The following is a 19528-nucleotide window of genomic DNA, read 5'->3' as shown; positions in this document are numbered from 1 at the left end:
GAAGTTTTCTGCTGACATTTTCCGGCTGTCAACATCTATTCATCTTAAAATTGGGGTGAGGGCGCAATTTAGAGAATGTCCCTGGGCGCTGGAATTGTGGTGGGACGCAATTTAAAGATTGCCCCGCGTTCGTTAACTTCTCTAGATTTCGGGTAGGTAGAGCCTGCACACCTGGTGCCTCCGCCGGCCGCAGTTTCCAACAGGCTATCTGCCTACTTGACCTCAGTGTTCGCACAGTGTGCTTGTCAGGCGCGGCGCTGGATGGGGGGTGCGGAGTATTCCAGGCTGTAGGCGCTGTCACTCGATCCTTGCGCCTGGCGGGGGAGGGAAATAGAACAGATCGAATTGCCTTTGACATTTCCATCCCCTTGGGAACTGTAACCAACAAAGGACTTAGCTTGGAACGTCCTCCCCTCGGTTGGGCCGGGCGGCCTCTTCTACGACCGAGCTAGGGGCTGACCGCCAAGACAGGTTGAGGGGCAGAGTCCAAGACCTCTGGCTGTAGTTGACCATATGGCGGAGCATCAGATTACAGGGATCTCTAGCACTACAGTTAATACTGGAACCATAAAAATCCTTCCCTACCTGTCCCCTCCATAAATTTCTTGCCCACAGCCCTGGTCCAGATGTTATTAAACTTCTTGAAACTTTGTTTCCTTATTCCTGAAGCAGCTCTCCTGGTCTGCCTGGAGCAAGCAACAGTACCAAGCCCTTGGGAAGACAGGCCTCACTCTGCCCGTACCCACCTGGTGAAAGTCGGCCCCATCTTTTGGCCCCACAGGCCCTTTCCTCCACTGTATTTAGGCATCCAGATCAGACCATTTCTCAGATCTCCCCAAATGTATGTTGTCGGGTGGAGCTGGGGTTTGGGATTCAGGCAGCCTTGCTATCTGGGTGGTTCAGACAAGTCCCTTTTCCTGTTTGAGCCACTATTTTCTCGTCTGTAAAATGGGTACTGTAGCTATGATTGGCGCTCAACATTGTTGTTAGGGTTAGATGCTGTGGTGGTATTTGAATATCTTTTTGGGTGTCGAGGCCTGGGGGCTCCTGCCTTTCATTAAAGAACCTTATTGTCGTTAAGTGCCCAGTGGGTTCCAACTCATAGGGTTTCCAAGGAGCAGCTGGTGGGTTTGAACTGCCGACTTTGTGGTTCACAGTCCAGTGCTGATCCTACAGCACCATACCAGGAGTCCTTAGAATTCTAAAAAGTTAGATTCTTAAAACCCAAATGTTATAACAGGCTTTTGAGGCCTCTTTGGTGGTATCTCCATTCTTTCAGAGGTCAAGAGATAGGCTGACTTAATATGAAAGTTTTGAGGCTCCGCTCCCATTATTCCCTTAGTATATTTTTCTTGAATGAATGAATGAATATAAATGAACTGCAGGCCTAGCCTGAGCCACCTAAGGCCTTCCAAACTCAGTTTGATGATATTGGTTAAAGTCCACTACCTGCATTTTCCAGCAGAGCTTTTCTAGCCTGTACCTATAAGAAAGGAGCTCTGGTAGCTTAGTGGTTACGAATCAGGCTGCTAGCAATCTCAGGGTCAGCAGTTTGACACTACCAGCTGTTGCATGGGAGAGAGATGAGGCTTTCTGTTCCTGTAAAGATTTATAGCCTTAGAAACCCTGTACAGGGTCACTATAAGTCGGAACCAATTGCATGGCATATAACCACCACTACACCACCTATAAGAAGGAGGGAGCACTGTGGCTCTGTAGGATAAGTACTGGACTGCGAACCACAAGGTGGGCAGTTTGAGCCTACCAGCTGCTCCACGGAACAAAGATGAGGCTTTCACTCCCACAAAGATTTACAGCCTCGGAAACCATATGCAACGTAGATATGAGTTGGAACTGACTCAGTGGCACTTAACAACAACATAGGCAGAGGAATCCATAGTGGGATGGGGGAGGAAAGCTAAATTGTGTGGGCAGAATGTGCTGAGAGGGAGGGGAATAAAGGGCTGCTCCAGACCAGCTGACCAGCTAGGATCAATTTAGGGAGGTAAGGAAAGAAGGCACTGAAAATGACACCCTAAAATAGCACCTTCTTAGGGAGGGATATCGTGCAGGGCTGTGTATTGACATCCGGGATCAAAGTTTTGAACTGCACTTGGCACACTTGTTCTGTGTTGTGGTCTAGTTCCAGCATCTCCTTGGAAGGAGCTAGGGACTTAGAGGCAGACACTGGCATCCGGGAGGAGGCTAATTACTGTTTGTCAGTCTCCTTCTCTCCTCCCCCCAGCTGGAGCAGTGGGAGCAGGCCAACTGGCTGGCAGTGTATATGTCTGCTAGTGCTATTTTTTTTGTTGGACTCTGCCCGGAGGGCTGGGACGGGAAGGTCAGTGACCTTGAGCAGCAGAATGGGGGAGCCCCCAAGCCTATGTTTCTGTGCAGCTATATCCAGATGTTTAGCATACAGTGTATGAGAGTATGGATAGGTAATGGTGGGTCTCTGATCCCCGGAGAGCTGGCAGATTGGGTCGGTGAAGGTGGGCCCGAGGTGAGTGAAGTCTCCTGAAGCAGGTGGCCTGAAGAATTTCAGATGGGGGAAAAATGAGTTTTGTAGTCACAGGATAAGCCTGAAGGGAAATGGAATCAAAACCATACCTTGAGCTTCTATTACAAGGTTTATGCTTCTGGACTTCATCATGAGGGTCATGATCAGCTCTCCAAGTTAGGGAGAGATGTGATTTCACAAGAGCTTTAGAAAGATCACATGATTGCTGTGAGCAGGAGGCACTGGAAAGGAAAAGATTGGGGGCAGGGAGGCCTACTGGGAAAAGTGTTGCAACAATACAGGGGAGAGGTGGCCAAACTAGAGCAGAGGCAGCAGGACAGTCGGTGTGTGAGTGTGATGGAGATAGAATCAGGAGGTGGTTGGGCCACAGGTGTGATGTTGGGAGCAGAGTAGGGAGGTAGACAGGAAAAGAGACATAGTGATCAATGGCTGAGAGCAGGGTGGAGGGAACCCCAGCCTTAATATCTGAACCCAAACTTTCCTCCCACTAACCAGGTCCTGGGATTGAGACTGATTTTGGTTATGTTCTTTACTCTCCAGATTTGATCTGGTTTCTGATTCAAGATCAAATTTCATGCTTGAACTGTCTCGTTTGGAGACAGCTTTGTTGTTGTTAAGTGCCATCGAGTTGGTTCCCACTCATCGCGATCCTCAATAGGATTTCTGAGACTTTACATCTTTGTGGGAGTTCGAACTGCAGAGCTTGTGGTTTGAAGTCCACTGCTTATCGTATTAAGCCACCACGCTACCTAGAGACAGCCTGTTGTTGTTGTTAACTGCCGTAGAGTGGGTTCTGACTCATATCAACCCTGCGTAGGGTTTCCAAGAAGCAACTGGTGAGTTTGAACCGCTGAACTTGTGGTTTAAATCGACCATGTGCTTTATCCCACAGCACCACAATTGCCATGTTAAAATTTCCAAGGAGCTAGCTGGCCTGTTCCTTCTCTTCTTCTAGGCCCTTTACAGTTCCTTCCCTTTCTTTTCAGTCTCAATTGTCCAAGGGTGATTCCAGGGAGACATGACTTACTCTGTGACTCTGGACAGTCCCCAACCCTCTCTGGGTTTATTTTCTCAGCAGGAAAATAGAAAAGTATGCCACCTACCTTCTTCCTTGAGAAATGGTGGGTAAGACAGGAGTATAATCCTGAGACCCTCATCTTTGCCACTGGTCACTCGCCATTGGTCAAGCCCTCAACTCCTAATTCTACCTAAACTATACACCTCTTCTTTCTTGTTACAGTGAATGGGAACACTATGGAAGTGTTGTTTTTGTTGTTGCTCTTTGGAAACCCTATGTTATTAAGTGCCGTGGAGTCTATATTCATAGCAACCCTGTATAAGGTTTCCGAGGAGCGGCTGGTGAGCTTGAACCACCTACCTTGCAGATCAAAACGACTTTGCAGTTAAACTCATTAACCCACAACACAGCTCAATTTCATCTCTCTCTTCCCTTTTTAGAATTCAGAAGGCCAGATTCAGATTGGCTTGGTGTGATGGCGCCATTGCCTGATCCTTCCTTAGTTAGGGGCTGATGCCTCAGGAGTCTAGCAAGGAGAGCCAGGCCTATTTACGCCGCTGCAGCCGCCGCCGCCGCCACCATCCTGGGAACCACGTAGGCCATAAAAGCCCTGAGGCTTCAGCAGCCACCGACATGTACACCTTCTTGCCAGACAACTTCTCACCCACTAAGCCCAAGCCGTCCAAAGAGTTGAAACCGCTGTTGGGCTCCGTGGTACTGGGGCTACTGCTGGTGCTGGCTGCGGTTGTGGCCTGGTGCTATTACAGCGTCTCTTTACGCAAGGCAGAACGCCTTCGTGTGGAGCTGCTGGACCTCAACCGTGGTGGCTTCTCAATCCGCAGCCAGAAGGGCGAGCAGGTCTTCCGCCTGGCCTTCCGCTCAGGAGCGTTAGACCTGGACTCCTGCAACCGCGATGGCCCCCTACTCGGCTGCTCGCGCACGGCAGATGGGCGTCCTCTGCACTTCTTCATCCAGACTGTTCGGCCCAAGGACACTGTCATGTGCTACCGCGTTCGCTGGGAAGAGGCGACGGCGGGGCGCGCGGTGGAGCATGCTATGTTCCTAGGCGACTCGGCGGCGCATTGGTACGGTGGGGCCGAGATGAGGACGCAGCACTGGCCCATCCGCCTGGACGGCCAGCAGGAGCCACAGCCTTTCGTCACTAGCGATGTCTACTCCTCTGACGCCGCCTTTGGGGGTATCCTTGAACGCTACTGGCTATCTTCGCGTGCAGCTGCCATCAAAGTTAACGACTCAGTGCCCTTCCACCTGGGCTGGAACAGCACGGAACGCTCTCTGCGACTGCAGGCGCGCTACCACGACACACCCTACAAGCCACCAGCTGGCGGCGCCGCAGCGCCCGAGCTCAGCTATCGCGTGTGTGTCGGCTCAGACGTCACGTCCATCCACAAGTACATGGTGCGGCGCTACTTCAACAAGCCATCGAAGGTGCCAGCACCCGAGGCGTTCAGGGACCCAATATGGTCCACTTGGGCGCTGTACGGGCGCGCTGTGGATCAGGCCAAGGTGCTGCAGTTTGCCCAACAGATTCGTCAGCACCGCTTCAACAGCAGCCACCTGGAAATCGACGACATGTACACACCTGCCTACGGCGACTTTGACTTCGACGAAGCCAAATTCCCCAACGCCAGTGACATGTTTCGCCTCTTGAACGACGCTGGCTTCCGTGTTACTCTCTGGGTGCACCCGTTTGTCAACTACAACTCATCACGCTTCGGTGAGGGCGTGGAAGGCGAGCTGTTCGTTCGTGAGCCCACTGGCCGGCTGCCCGCCTTGGTGCGCTGGTGGAACGGCATCGGCGCGGTGCTCGACTTCACGCGCCCGGAGGCCCGTGACTGGTTCCAGGGTCATCTGAGGCGGCTGCGCTCGCGCTACGCAGTGGCCTCTTTCAAGTTCGATGCTGGTGAGGTCAGCTACCTGCCGCGGGACTTCAGCACATACAGGCCACTACCTGACCCCAGCGTGTGGAGCCGGCGCTACACTGAGATGGCACTGCCCTTCTTCTCGCTGGCCGAGGTCCGCGTGGGCTACCAGTCGCAGAACATCTCCTGTTTCTTCCGCTTGGTGGACCGTGACTCCGTGTGGGGCTATGATCTGGGGCTGCGCTCGCTCATCCCTGCAGTACTCACTGTCAGCATGCTGGGCTACCCATTCATCTTGCCTGACATGGTGGGTGGCAACGCGGTCCTTGAGCGCACGGTGGGTGACGGAGACGTGCCAGAGCGCGAACTCTACGTGCGCTGGCTGGAAGTAGCAGCCTTCATGCCTGCCATGCAGTTCTCTATCCCACCTTGGCGCTATGACGCTGAAGTAGTGGCCATTGCGCACAAGTTTGCCTCATTGCGGGGCTCTCTCGTGGCGCCACTGTTGCTTGAGCTGGCAGGTGAAGTCACCGACACGGGCGACCCCATCGTACGCCCCCTCTGGTGGATTGCGCCTGGAGATGAGACGGCACACCGCATCGACTCACAGTTCCTTATCGGCGACACACTGCTTGTGGCTCCGGTGCTGGAGCCCGGCAAGCAGGAGAGAGATGTATACCTACCCGCTGGCAAGTGGCGCAGCTACAAGGGCGAGCTTTTCGACAAGACACCGGTGCTTCTCACCGATTACCCGGTCGACCTGGATGAGGTCGCCTACTTCACCTGGGCGTCCTGACCCAGCCCAGACCCCAGGAACCCTACAGCCCTAACTCCAGCCTTCCTCCAGGTCCTTAGCCCTTCATCACACCTGCAGTGTGTACCTCCAGCAAGCCCCACTTTTATACCACCCACTAAGTGGATGCTGACACTAAATGTGCTCAAGCCAGCTCTTATGGGCCCGGGGAGGGGGTGCTGAGGCAAATGTCCACTTTTAACACCCCACCTTTCTCCTCCTCCACATTCATCTGCAGAAACTCTTTCCTAGAGTGTGGGTGAGAGCTCAGAGGTTAAAAAGTCAGCTCTCTTCATGCTGCACATGGTTGGGTTTTAAAAGCACAAAGAGAAACTTCTCCCTCTACCTTGGCCTGAGTGGCCACCTTTATCCTTTCTGAGCTGGGGGCTTGATCCCCTTAAAGTCCTAAAATAACCACCTACTACAACTTAGGGCACATTCTTGTAGTTGAAAGCCAGGCTCTTAGTTCCATCACTAGCCCCTTTTCTCTGAGATTGAACTGTGGTTGACCTGGCCCCACCCCAGCTGGGAAGAAAGGATGGAGGTGTTTACCCAACTAACACAGAGGCAGCAGACTCCTTCCCAGATTGTAGGAGGACTGGGCTTAGCATGGAGCCATCATCATCCCTATTTGTGAAGAGATTCCTAACGCTGCACTAACCCATCTATGTACACATGTGGGCTCAGCCCTGGGCCAAGGCCCTGTACCCGGGTTTGATGGGCACAGACTTACAGGGCCTGTACAGGCCAGACTTGGTGCCTTAACTTAAGAACCTGTGTGTGTGAGAGACCATGTGGCACTAGATCTGTGGAATGAACACAACGTCCTTGAGGCTAGATAAGCTTGGAGGGAGGGGACAGGGAGCACATTTGAACTGGTGACTGTAGGTCCCTAGTAGGAAATGAACAGCCCTTTCAAGATTCCACAGCTGCCCCATTCCCTGCACATGTGGCAGGGCCGTGGCCTAACAGGAAATACATGTTCTTATTCTGGTGGTGGTATGTTCCAGTACACTAGCCGTAGACACACACTGATACCTGCAAATATACACATGGTATAAGGTTTTCATCAAAGTCATTTTCTATTTCTAAAAAGACTAACTGTGTCAGAGTAGTGAGTTTTCCTAACTTTTCAGTGGGGTCTGGGGGGAAGAATGGCCAGAGAAGGAAGGTGGAAAATGGTGGGGCTTAGCACCTCTCACCGGTCTCCCACCCCCTGAACAATGTGTCCCTTTGCCCACCCCTCCATGCCACCTATTTCTTAAGTGTGGAAAATGCCTGATAAAAGCTTTGGAGCACTCACAGATGCCCATCTTGAGTGCTCATTAGACCACTCCTCTACCAGCTGTGTGACTGTGAACAAGTTGTTTAAACTCTCTGAATCTCAGTTTCTCTTCTCTAAAACAGTGATAATAATACCTACCTCCCAGTTGTAAAAAGTATAAGGACTGATGTATGTAAAGTGCCTGGCACAAAGTAAGTGCTCAATAAAAAGTAACTATTATAATGCTATTTTTATTTTCTTGTTTTAAAATCAGAAGGATTCTTCCAGGCCCAAATCCCAGCCCAACTGCTTCCCCTGGGAATGCCTGTGACCCCAATTCCACAACCTCCTGCACTTAACACTTTTTTAAGTTTGTGATCCAAAGAACACTAATGTAGATGAGATGTCAGGAGTTAGGATTTCTGGGTTCCTAGGAGATGGGGAGAGAATGAATTCGCTTACCTCTCCTTTTCACTAAAAGCATATCCCACTTGGTACTTTCTGATGAGTCCACTGGGCCCTAGTGCCTAGCCATGTGCTGAGGAACAACTACAAAATGTAGACGGCAAGGCTGGGCCCTGGAAAGCTCCTTGTATAGCTAAAGAGCAAAACTCACACTTGGATGGCCCACCTCTTCAAGCTGAAGTCAGTTTACCTAACCTCTCTGAGATTTGCTTCCTTCATCTCTGAACTGGGATTTATAGGATTCATTAAGATGTGCCTGTAAAGCACTTATGCAAAGCATGGCACTAAGTAAGTGCTCAGTAAGTGCTAACTTATTAATTAACTCTTATTATAGACAAGAAACAGTACGGTGGCTGCAAAGGATTAACGCTGGACTGTAAACCACAAGGCCAGTGGTTCGAGCACACCAGCCATTCCATGGGAGAAAGATGAGACTTTCTGCTACCACAAGATTTATGACCTCAGAAACCCTATACAGGGGCACTATGAGTCAGAACCAACTTGATGGCAATTAACAACAACAGACAGGAAACAAGGAGAGAGGAGCTCTAATAAGTACTATGCTGCCCAATAGGGTAGCCACTAGGCACAAGTGGCTTTGTGGCTTCTTAAGTTTCATTTTAACATGGATTAAAATTAAAATTGTGTTCCTCAGGCACTCTAAGCCATCATTTCAGTGCTCAAAAGCCACATATACCTAGCAGCTACCCTATTGGACAACTTACAGAATATTTCCATAGTTACCAAAAGTTCTATTGAACAGCCTTAGATCAAGCAGTGTGTGCTACCTTAGCTATCACAGGAGAGGGGGAGAAAACAATCCTAAGGGTTCCCTGAAGGAGGAGGAGAATCTTTAGAATAGGGATGAGGGCAGGCAGGGATGTTTTGAAGTCTGTATGGGCTGTATGGCATACTGAGCACTATGGGCTGGGGCAGGACCAATAGGTAGGAGAACCTATGTCTGTCTGGTCAAATACAGCAAATTGGCTATGTCAAGGCTATATCAGAGAAAAAGCATCATCAAGAAATTATATTTGTGTGTGTGTGTTTAAAAAAAAACAAAAAAGCCATACCATACCCCACAATTGGACCGATAAATGACACCATGATAAACAGGGAAAAGATTGACATCAGAGTTCATTTTACTTGGATCTATAATCAACACTACTGCAAGCAGCAGCCAAGAAATCAAATGATGTACTACATTAGGCAAATCTGCTGCAAAAAACTTCTTTAAAGTGTTAAGTAGTAAAGATTCGGTTTGGGAACTAAGGTACACCTGACTGGCCATGGTATTTTCAGTCTCCTCACATGCATGTGAAAGTTGGACAATGAACAAGGAAGACCAGAGAAGAAAGGATGCATTTGAATTATGGTGTTGAAAAATATTATTAAAAGTTCCTTGAACTGCCAGAAAAATACTGTCTTGGAAGAAGTGAAGCCAGAATGTTCTTAGAAGTCAGAATGGCACGGCTTCGTTTCTCATATTTCAGACATGTTATTAGGAGGAAACCTAGAGAAAGACATTATGCTTGGTAAAGTGGAGGGTCAGCCAAAAAGAGGAAGACTCCCAACAAGATGGATTGACACAGTGACAGCAACAATTGTAAGGATGTCACAGGATTGGACAGTGTTGCTTTTGTTGTGTATAGGGTCTCTATGACCAAAATTGACTTGACCACCCCAACAGCAACATATATATATATATATATATATATATATATATATAAACTCATAGTCATCTAGTAAATTGTCCTATAGCCACCCTATAGGACAGAGTATAGCTACCACACAGGTAAACTTTATGGAAGCAGACTGCACATCTTTCTCCCACACAGCTGTTTATATATTTGTATGTGTGTGTGTATGATTTTTTTCAAGGATTGGCTAACATAATTGTGAGGGCTGGCAAGTGTGAAATCTGTAGACAGGCCACAACTTTTGCTTTTAAGACCTTTGCATTTATTGGCTGAAACCTACCCAGATGATCAAAGATAATCTCCCGCACTTAAAGTTAATTGATTTTAGCTACTACATATTGGCCTCATAACTTAACAATGACAACAATAATCACAAAAGCACAGATGAGTGAACTGAAGCTCTGAGAAAGGAGGACACTGGCCCGAGGTCACACAGAAAATCTGTAACCAAGGCCTAGAATCTCAGATTCTAGGCCTTCCACATCTTTTAACAGCACGGCCCAACCCCAGCTTGGCCTGTATATTGCCAAAGATGGAAATGTGAGTCTCTTAAAACTCAATGGAGTTCTTCTTCCCATTGGTGCTAAAAAAAGAGGTTCAATGGTTAGGGGGAGTTAGAATGACAGAAACCATGAGAAAAACCTGAATCTTGAAGGAAAGGAAACAGTACTGGAAGCTATCGCTACCCATCATCCTCAGTATATCAGGGACTCTGTTTCTTTCCAGCCATGTCTACTAACCCACCCATGTCAGCACTTGTGCATTCCAAGTCATCTCTCTCTCTGCACACCTCAATTGGGAGTGCAGGGATGGCCCTATCTCTCCTTGAGTCCTGGTGTGGTGCTGTGGGTTAATGTGCCAGACTGCAAATCCATTTGAACTGCAAGGTCAGTGGTTCAAGCTCACCTGCTGCTCCTCAGAAACTCTATACAGGGTTGCTATGGGTCGGAATCAACTCGATGGCACTTAACAACATCTCTCCTCTATGGAGCTTTGAATTGCCTCATCATGGCCAGAATTCCTCATCAATCTCCCCTTAGCCCCTAGTCTGGAAGAAGATAAGCAAAAATAACAAGCTCCCTTCTCCAGAGGTTATAGTGAGGAACTAAGTGGCCACTGCAGGAAAACTGGGACTGGCGCCTAAAGCCCCTATTCCATGACTTTGTGCTCCACAACTATGCCTCAGTTTCCTTTCCAACACTCTATGAATGGGCTCAGCCTTGGCTTAAGACCTCTTTCTGAGCCTAAGATATGAATTTTCTCAAAGACTCTTTGCCCTGTTCCCCCAGACTTGGCTCTAGGTCAAGACTTCTTCCACTGACTCCCCCTCACCAAGCTGTGGTACCTTCTCCCCTCCCCAAATACAAGCCCAGTGTCCCACCTCTCCAAACCTGGCCACTGCCCCATGGCAGATCTTACCTCTTCTAGCCTGACCACTGCAATGGTCTCCTAACTCCCTCTACACTTGAATTCTTCAATCCAATCCACACAGCAGCCAACAAAATCTTTCTGAAATTGAATCATGTTACTTAAGAAAAAAATACAAGCTCTGGCGCTCAAGGTTTTAAGATCTGGATCTATTTCTTATCGTTATCTCTGTTCTATGCACACACACATACACATGAATATATTTTGAAAAGCATTATAAGAAAATACCACCATCTGTTCTGAGAACAGCTGCACAGTCTTTCCCTGCCAGAGGAGACCTGCCCAGACCCAGTCTAGAAGGCAAATACAGTGACTTTCTCTCCTGCTATTGTCCAACTCAGTGGGGCTTCTGCTGACACCCTACCCTCTCTTGTACACACCTCAGCTCCCAAAGAACAACCTGTTTTTTTGTTTGTTTGTTTGTTTTTTATTTTAAGACAAGCTATTTACTTTATCATGATTAGAGATCTTTCCAGCAGCTTGAGGGGTAGAGAGAATTCTTGGCCTTATGTAGCAAGTTCTGAGTGTGGGAGAGGAATGAAGAATGGCAAAAAAAGAAGAGGCCAAATCCCTGGGAGCTCCCAGTTTGGAGAACAGGAAGAGGCTGTGTCTGTGAGTTCGTGTATCTTTGTGCTGCTATTCCCTCCCTAGCCCCTTTTCCCCTCCCCTGGAAGTTCCGTTGAGAACTTCCTGTTACACAATATACCAGGCAGCAGGCAGAGGTGGGGGGTGGGGCTAGCAGGGGTTAAGGTGAAGGCAGAGATCACTGGGTACTTATAGCACAGCCTTAAGGGGGTAGCAGGGACTAGCACTGCCCTCCAGGGCCTCCTCTAGAAAAGAAAGAGCAGGTTGGGCCAAAGGTTGAGTCATTGGAGAGATCAGCCTCTGCTCCCCAAACATGGGGTCTCATACCTACACAGAGGTGAGGCTCCACCCACCTGGAGACTTTGAGGTTTCTGAACCATGGGTTCAATTAGGAAAACTCCCTAAATATCTAGCTATATTCACAACCTTTATTTTGTATCTTCAATTCAGCAAACAAGTGCCTATCGTGAGAGTGTAAGGCATTGCTTTCAGCGGTTGAGAGGGCATTTTGGTTTTCTATATGTGAAAGCAAAGAGGTGACCCTTTTGCTTTTACCCACCTTCACTGACTCCCACAATGTTTACCTAGATGCCATCCTCAACACCATGACAAAATCCACTCCACTGGGTTCAGAAGAGGTACTTAATTCCCTCTTCATTCATCTCTATGCCTTTTCAGAACATTATAAGAGACACTAGCCATTTTCTGAACCTTTCTGCCCTATGGGGCCAGATCCTAACTGGGCTTGGTTCTTTCTGGCCCAGGGTTTTCAAAGCACATTTACTTCCTTTTCCCTCCCAGTGCCTACAATTAGCCTCTCAACTGTGCTCTGCTCAAAAACTACTCTCAACTACAGCCTGAGGTTCCCAAGCATAGCCACTGTGGCCCCCAGATTGAACCCTGATCCTGACCATTGGCTAATTCTATCTGGACTCTACGAGTTCCAAGTATAGCATGAAGTCAGATCAAGACTGTATGACTCCTGTTTAGGGAATAGGAAACTTTGAGTCTGCTTTAAAACATAATTCTACTAAGTTGTGCTTTTCCTATATATGTTTCTTAGATAATTCCAAGGTATAAATTACTTTCTATTTGTTAATAGAAAAGGACTTCTGGTGTGGCACTGTGGGACGAGTACTGGACTGTGAACCACAAGATCAGCAGTTCAAACCCACCAGCTGCTCCTCAGAAACCCTATGCATTGTCTGTATGAGTTGGAACCAACTTGACGGCACTTAAGGCAACATCTTTGTTCTAGAGGATCCATGTAGTGCATCTGCCTAGTCTGTCATCTTGCCAGAAGTCCTTATATCACCATTTTCTGTTATTGTTGTTGTTGCTAAGTGCCGTCAAGTTAGTTCTGACCCACAGCAATCCTGTAAAGGATTTCCAAGGAGCAGCTGGTAAGTTTGAACCATCGACTTTGTGGTTCAAATGACTTTGCAGTCCAGCACATTAGCCCACAGCGCCACACCAGGACTCCCCACAACAAAGATACAAGAGACCAAGTAAAACAGGGTTCCTGGAACCCTGAACTTCAGAGGAAAGGTTAGAGAAGGGGATTGAGTGCTTCCTGGGAGGCGAGCAGAGCAGGGATATGAAAAAGGGAGACCAACCAGTGAACGGCTAGCCAGACACAGTGTGACCATCTTGTGACCAACTTTGGCAACAGAGGGTGACCTGACAGAACTGGTTTATGTGGGTGACAGGAAAGGTGTGATTCCTTCTTTTATCCCTGGTTACCAGAGGTGTGGCCAGCTCCTATCCTCATCCATCCCCAGCACGGACCCTGCTTTTTGGGAGTTCGGAGCCACGTGGTTGGGAGCCATGCCAGTGTGAGGCAGGGGCTAACTGCACTGTTTTGGTGCACAGCTTTGGTGCCTGGATTCAGGTTGGATCAGCTTCAGATCTACAGAGCCTGGGGAGCCACCAGACCAGTCACCCTGCCCCCAGCTGCCCTGTCCTCCTAACAGACATTGAAACCAGCTCCATCAAGGACCTCCACAAACTACTTTGGGTTGAATACCCTGAACATAGATAACACCAAGGCCAATAGGAACTCCACTGAAAGTAGACCAGGAATTCTGCTTTCACATCCCTCACACACCCACCTTATGAGATCCTTGGCATTCAGGAGTTCCCCCAGCAAAGCTGTCCTTCAGACATGATGGTGAAATTAGGACATTTTCAGATAAACAGAAATTAAAGGAATTTGTAAATGACCAGAACAACTTTACAAAAAAATGTTAAAGGGTGTTCTTTGGACTGAGAACCAACAACAACAGATAACAATTTGATATTACCATACATGACAAAACCACCCAGAAACTCAATCCAGATATATAAGTATTTAAAGTAAAACAAATCTATAAGACTGAACATAGGGAACCAAAGATAACAATTTATATTTATTTATTTTGGAAAGAATTTGTTTTTCTTGAAACTTCAGAAATTTTCATTTTCCACATAACCAATATTGGCAGAGGTGTCAATTTATAATGACGTCAACTACAAAGCAAAACGAGGGAATAGTGTAACTACAGAATTTCCAAATGGTAAGGAAATCAGGTAGATTTCAATATAACATTGACTGCTTTAAAAAGGGGAAAAAATAATAAATCCAAGGGTAGCCTCAAAGAAAATTAATATGCTTACACATCAAAAATAAGAGGAAAATAAAAAAGATTTAGTAAGCATGAATTATCAAAAATGAAAATGAAAAGAAAATCCACAAACAAAATGAACAGAAAACTATGTGGAACAAAGAAACCAGCAAAAAAGCACACAGCAAAATGACAGCAATAAATTCATACCTATTGATAATTAAACTGAATGTAAATGGATTAAATGCACCAGTCAAGAGACAGAGAACAGAATGAACAAGAGAGCAGGATGCTTCAATATGCTGTCTATAGGAGACACATCAAAAAGATGGAGACTGCCCATCAACAGAAGAATGGTTAAACAAACTTTGGTACATATACACAATGAAATACTATAAAACATTGAGGAATAATGATGAATCTGTGGAACACCTCACAACATGAATGTAGCTTGTTGTCGGTACCGACTCATAGCAACCTTATGCATAGCAGAACGAAACACTGCCTAAACCTGGGCCAATCTCACGATTGCCACGCTTGAGCCCATTGATGCTGCCACTTTGCCAATCCATCTCTCTGGGAGTCTTCCTCTTTTTCTCTGACCCTCCACCCTTCCAAATATGATATCCTTCTCCAGCAACTGGTCCCTCCTGACAATATGTCCAAAGTATGAGAGACGAAGTTTGGCCATCCTGGCCTCCAAGGGGCACTCTGGTTGCACTTCTTCCAACACAGATCTGTTGGTTCTTTTGGCAGCACATTGAAAGTGCCTTTTAATATTCTCTTCCAACACCATAACTCAAAATATCAATTCTTCTATGGTCTTCCTTGTTCACAGTCCAGCTTTTGCATGCATTATGAGGTTATTGAAAATACCATGACTTGGGTCAGGTGCACCTTAGTCTTCAAGCTGACATCTTTGCTCTTCAACACTTTAAAAATGTTTTGTGCAGCAGATTTGCCCAATGCAGTACATCATTGCCCAATGAATGTAGCTGGAGGAGATTAAACTGAGTAAAATTAGTCTATCACAAAAGGACAAATAGTGTATTAGACCAGTGTTATAAAAAGTTAAGTAAGAAAAGGTTTTCTTGATAAAAGAAACAATCTATGATTGTTAAGGGCGGGGGAGGGGGACTATTCACTGGCTAGAGGGTTGTTGTTGTTGTTGTTGTTAGGTGCTGTCGAGTTGGTTCTGGCCCATAGTGATCCTGTACAGAGTTTCCGAGAAGCAGCTGGTGAGTTTGAACCACCAACCTTGTGGTTGAAATTGACCTTGTGGTCAAGTGCTTATTCTACAGCACCACATCAGGATTCCTATTAGCATGGTAACAGAGTAGGCAATATACAACAAAACAGAGGTTCAGAGCAGAGGAAAGATGAAGGTAGCAGGAGACACAGGGAAAAATGCAATAGTTACGGTGAATAGAAGTAAATACTATTACCTGTTGGTATATGGAGGGGATTGCAATCATTGTAATGAAGCAAACTATATGATTTGATGAATGCAAAACTGATTATCTGCTCTGTAAATCTTTATTCAATTCACAATAAAAAGTGTAAAATAATAACAGTAATTTTTTATAAGGTGATCTATATATAGAATAAGATTTTAAACAATATGAAAGTAATTTAAATAATTTGATACACATTAAATGAATTTCTATTATTATCACTTAAAACTTGATCTAACTTTAGTTTTAGCATTCAAGTTCAGTGAAACAACGCCCTGACCCTTTTTCTCAGAGATCAAAACCTTCCAGGTAGAATGTGAGCAAAAATGGCAGAGAAAGAACCTTTAAAAATGCTTTCCTCTATAAAAGCAGTGAGACAACTAACAAAAAATGTCAGAATAAACTTTTTCAGAACTCTAAAAATTCATCAAAGGATTGCAGCAATTCATGGAGCATTTATTCAAGAAAAGTGGCTGAATCTCCACAAGAACAGAAATTTTTGTGATCTTTTAACTTGCTTTATTCCTGCGCTGCCTCTCGAGCCCCATATCAGCTTTGAAAACCAATAGCCTGCAATTACAGCAAAACCATCAGCCTGGCAGCCACCAAAAGGAACAGAACAGGGTTTCTAACTCATGGAAGCCATGCGTTCAGAGTAGAACTGCTTTATAGAGTTGTTTTTTAAATATGTATATTCAAATGTTTATAGTAAAACAAAAACACATACACAATGTTCTTGCTATTTATTTCTCAATTTAAGTAACACTTTCACAGAGCACAAAGCTTTCTTTGAGGTAATAATCCTCACAGAAAATTTCCTTCTCATTAAAAAAAAAAAAATAGAAAAACCTACAATATATAATTAGATGAAAATATAGATTTAGTTTCCCCGCATCTTCAACATTACTTTTTTCTTGATACAGAAATAAATGGTAGTGAGTTTGACAGAGAATTGAATACATTGAAGAGCCATTTTTCTTTAAGTCTAAACAATCAAAGCTTTAAAAAAAATTTCCTTAGTAACAGCAATAGTCTGTTTTTGCTATAAAGTAGGTATTTGTCTTTTTGTTCTTAAAGGATTCCTTTAAAGATTTGATACAGAGTCACAGATAAATACATTCCACATAACAGATCTGACACTAACAACTGATAAACTGCAGATGACCTGCAGTTTCAACTCAGAAGAACTTTTAAAACTACATTCTACTGAGAATTTATTGGAAAAACAAACAAACAAAAAAACCCCACTAGCAATGAAAACAAAATCACTGACTCCTGATTTTGAAAATGGCTATCACCTTTTATCCAATTTTTCCTGGAGTAAACCTCAAGAAAAAGGGAATCTGTTTTAATGTAGTGAATATAAATGAAACAACTATTAATTTGATATAGACAATAGACAACTGTCTCACATTTGTGTTTATTAAAAACTGACATAAACAAAACAAAACAAAACAAAAAACTGTACAAATAAAAATCCCAAATCACTTATTACTTTGAAACAATAATCTTGAAAGACATTATCGTCTAGAAACCTACTCTTCCTCTACCACAGCCATGTCCTCTACCTCTGCCTCTTCCTGTCTCTGCAACAGCTTCCCTTGTCTTGGATTTCACCTTAGGTTCTGTATCCACAAGTAGTGTATCCAGAGGCAAGCTATCTGGCAGAATAAAATATTGAATATCAGTGATTCCAGCTGTGTAGGCTCACTGTTCTTCAAGGTCATTTTCAAAACTTTAAGATGTATGTTCATGCTGACATCCTCACCTGTGACTGTTCCATGGACCTGTGTTCCATTCTTCAATTCAATAGTTAAAGTTTCATGACTCACTTTCATCAAAAACCTCACTAGCTTTATCTTAGTGTTGCCATCACTCTCTTGGCCTGCTAGCACATAAAATTTGAGAACAGGAAAACAGCTTTATAGAGTTTTTAAGGTTGTGAACTTTCAGAAGCAGATCAGTCTTGTTTTCCAAGGTGCCTTTATGTGCATTCAAACTACCAATCTTTCAGCTGGTAGTCATGTGGAAGCCACATTCCCAAAGAATTGTCATTATGTGACCTGTCTGTTAGATTTCTAGAAGATCCCACTTTCAAGGCTATCGTTATTTGACCTGCCTTGGAGTTCTCACCCAGCGTAAAATTTTTTCCCTGGGAACATTTGTCAAAAATAATTATAGGTAAATGTTTAACTTCATAGCTGCCTGAGTTGGTAGATAACAGTTTGGGCAAACGATAAGCTAACCAAAAGGCTTTTTTAAAAAAAGGTTGGGGAATGAGAAGTTCTCAGAGACTTTGAAAAGTTCTAACATATTTCTGGGAATCTAGAAGCCCACCTACAAGGATTGTTGTTGTTAAGTTTTATCCAGTCAGTTACAACTCATAATGACCCTGAGGAGTGGCTGGTGAGCTTGAACCGCCAATTTTGTGGTTTAAACTGATCTTGCAGACCAATGTATTAACCCACAGTGCCACACCAGGACTCCACCTATAAGGGCCATACCTTCAATACTCAACCAGGTGGCATATAAATTCTTCCTTAGTGTTTATTTCCTGGTTGTACAGAACCTCAAAGTCAGACGAATGTGAGAACTTGGGGCCTTCTCAAGTCTTTCTGAGATATGTACAGCTCTTCATATGTAAGAGACTTCTGATTCCAGGTAATTAAGGAAATCTGTCCAATCAATAGCTGACTACTAAGTTGTTGTTGTTGTTAGTTGCCATTGAGTCAGTACCGACTCATAGTGACCTTATGCACAGCAGAACAAAACACTGCCCGATCCTGGGCCAACCTCACTACTGTTACCACGCTTGAGTCCTTGAGTCCGTCCATGCTGCCACTTGGCCAATCCATCTCATTACTGTTACATTGTTACAATACCTTCCCGTTCTTTCCTCTCCCCTCCCTCCAACTCCATTTTGTCTGTTTCTCCACCCTAAACTACAAGGCGCATAGTTTAAAGGACAACATGGCTTTTGATAGGACAGAGCTAAATCACCCAGCAATGACCACTCCCTTCCTGTTGAACCTATATAAGTCCCCTCCTTCCTGTTGACTCTCTCTTCTCCTCTTCCTCTTATTTCTGCCCTCTTCTCTCTCTGCTCTTCTTCTTCTTCCTCTTCCTCTCTTCCCTTCTGCCTCCTGCCTTCTCTCTCCAGCAGAGGTTACCTTCCTCACCTTGAATAAAAGTCTCTAGATGGGCCGTTTGTTGTAAGGTGTGGTTGATGAGCGGCGCCGCGGTTGTTTTTCCCTTTTCAATTACTACTAAGTTAATTGAGCAGATACTTCTGCAGTCATATATCACAAAGAATATAGCCTTTACAGAATTCGTTCTGGAAAAATCACTAAACAAATAACAAGAACCAGCAACAACAATAAACTTTAGGAAAATAATCTGAATTCCATAGTTGCGATATTACATTTTTTTTAAATGTCTAGTTTTAATAATATCAAAAAATTATGAGCCTGCCAAAAAAAAAAAAAAAAAAGCAATCAATAGAAAATGTCCCTAGTGAAACCCAGATGGTAGACTTACTTGACAAAGACTGATAACCAATTTTTTTTTACTTTTTGTTTTTTATTGTGAATTGGGTGAAGGTTTATAGAGCAAGCAGAGCATCAGTTTTACATTCAATAGTTCATACACATTTTGTTTCATCTATTGATTATAATCTTCTCAATGAAATACCATTTATCCAAGGCTGTCATCTTTTTTTTTTTTCAATAGTATGCACTATTTACTATTTGCATGCTGAACAAATAATCTGAGAAGGTGGATTATATGAAGAAAAATGTGGCATCAGGATTAGAAG

The 19528-nt window shown here is 45.0% G+C and overlaps 1 protein-coding gene and 1 pseudogene across 1 annotated transcript; one reads left to right on the top strand and one right to left on the bottom strand.

Moving 5' to 3' along the window:
- Positions 1-4118: 4118 nt before the first annotated feature.
- On the top strand, positions 4119-6218 carry KIAA1161 (KIAA1161 ortholog). Its single transcript, XM_006863045.1, has one exon. It carries the CDS (start codon positions 4173-4175, stop codon positions 6216-6218), a length of 2046 nt encoding a protein of 681 aa, XP_006863107.1. The 5' UTR covers positions 4119-4172.
- An 11023-nt stretch (positions 6219-17241) lies between these two features.
- On the bottom strand, positions 17242-18633 carry LOC102841594 (annotated as a pseudogene).
- Between the last annotated feature and the right edge of the window lie 895 nt (positions 18634-19528).

Source organism: Chrysochloris asiatica, unplaced genomic scaffold (assembly GCF_000296735.1).
Source record: "Chrysochloris asiatica unplaced genomic scaffold, ChrAsi1.0 scaffold00053, whole genome shotgun sequence".
In the NCBI taxonomy this organism is placed as follows: Eukaryota; Metazoa; Chordata; class Mammalia; order Afrosoricida; family Chrysochloridae; genus Chrysochloris; species Chrysochloris asiatica.
Note: the sequence above shows the minus strand (reverse complement) of the source record. Positions and strands in the feature narration are given on the sequence as shown.

Bases quoted from the DNA above. Each gene is read 5' to 3' on its own strand.
- KIAA1161 (XM_006863045.1), top strand. From the start codon at position 4,173: ATGTACACCTTCTTGCCAGACAACTTCTCACCCACTAAGCCCAAGCCG.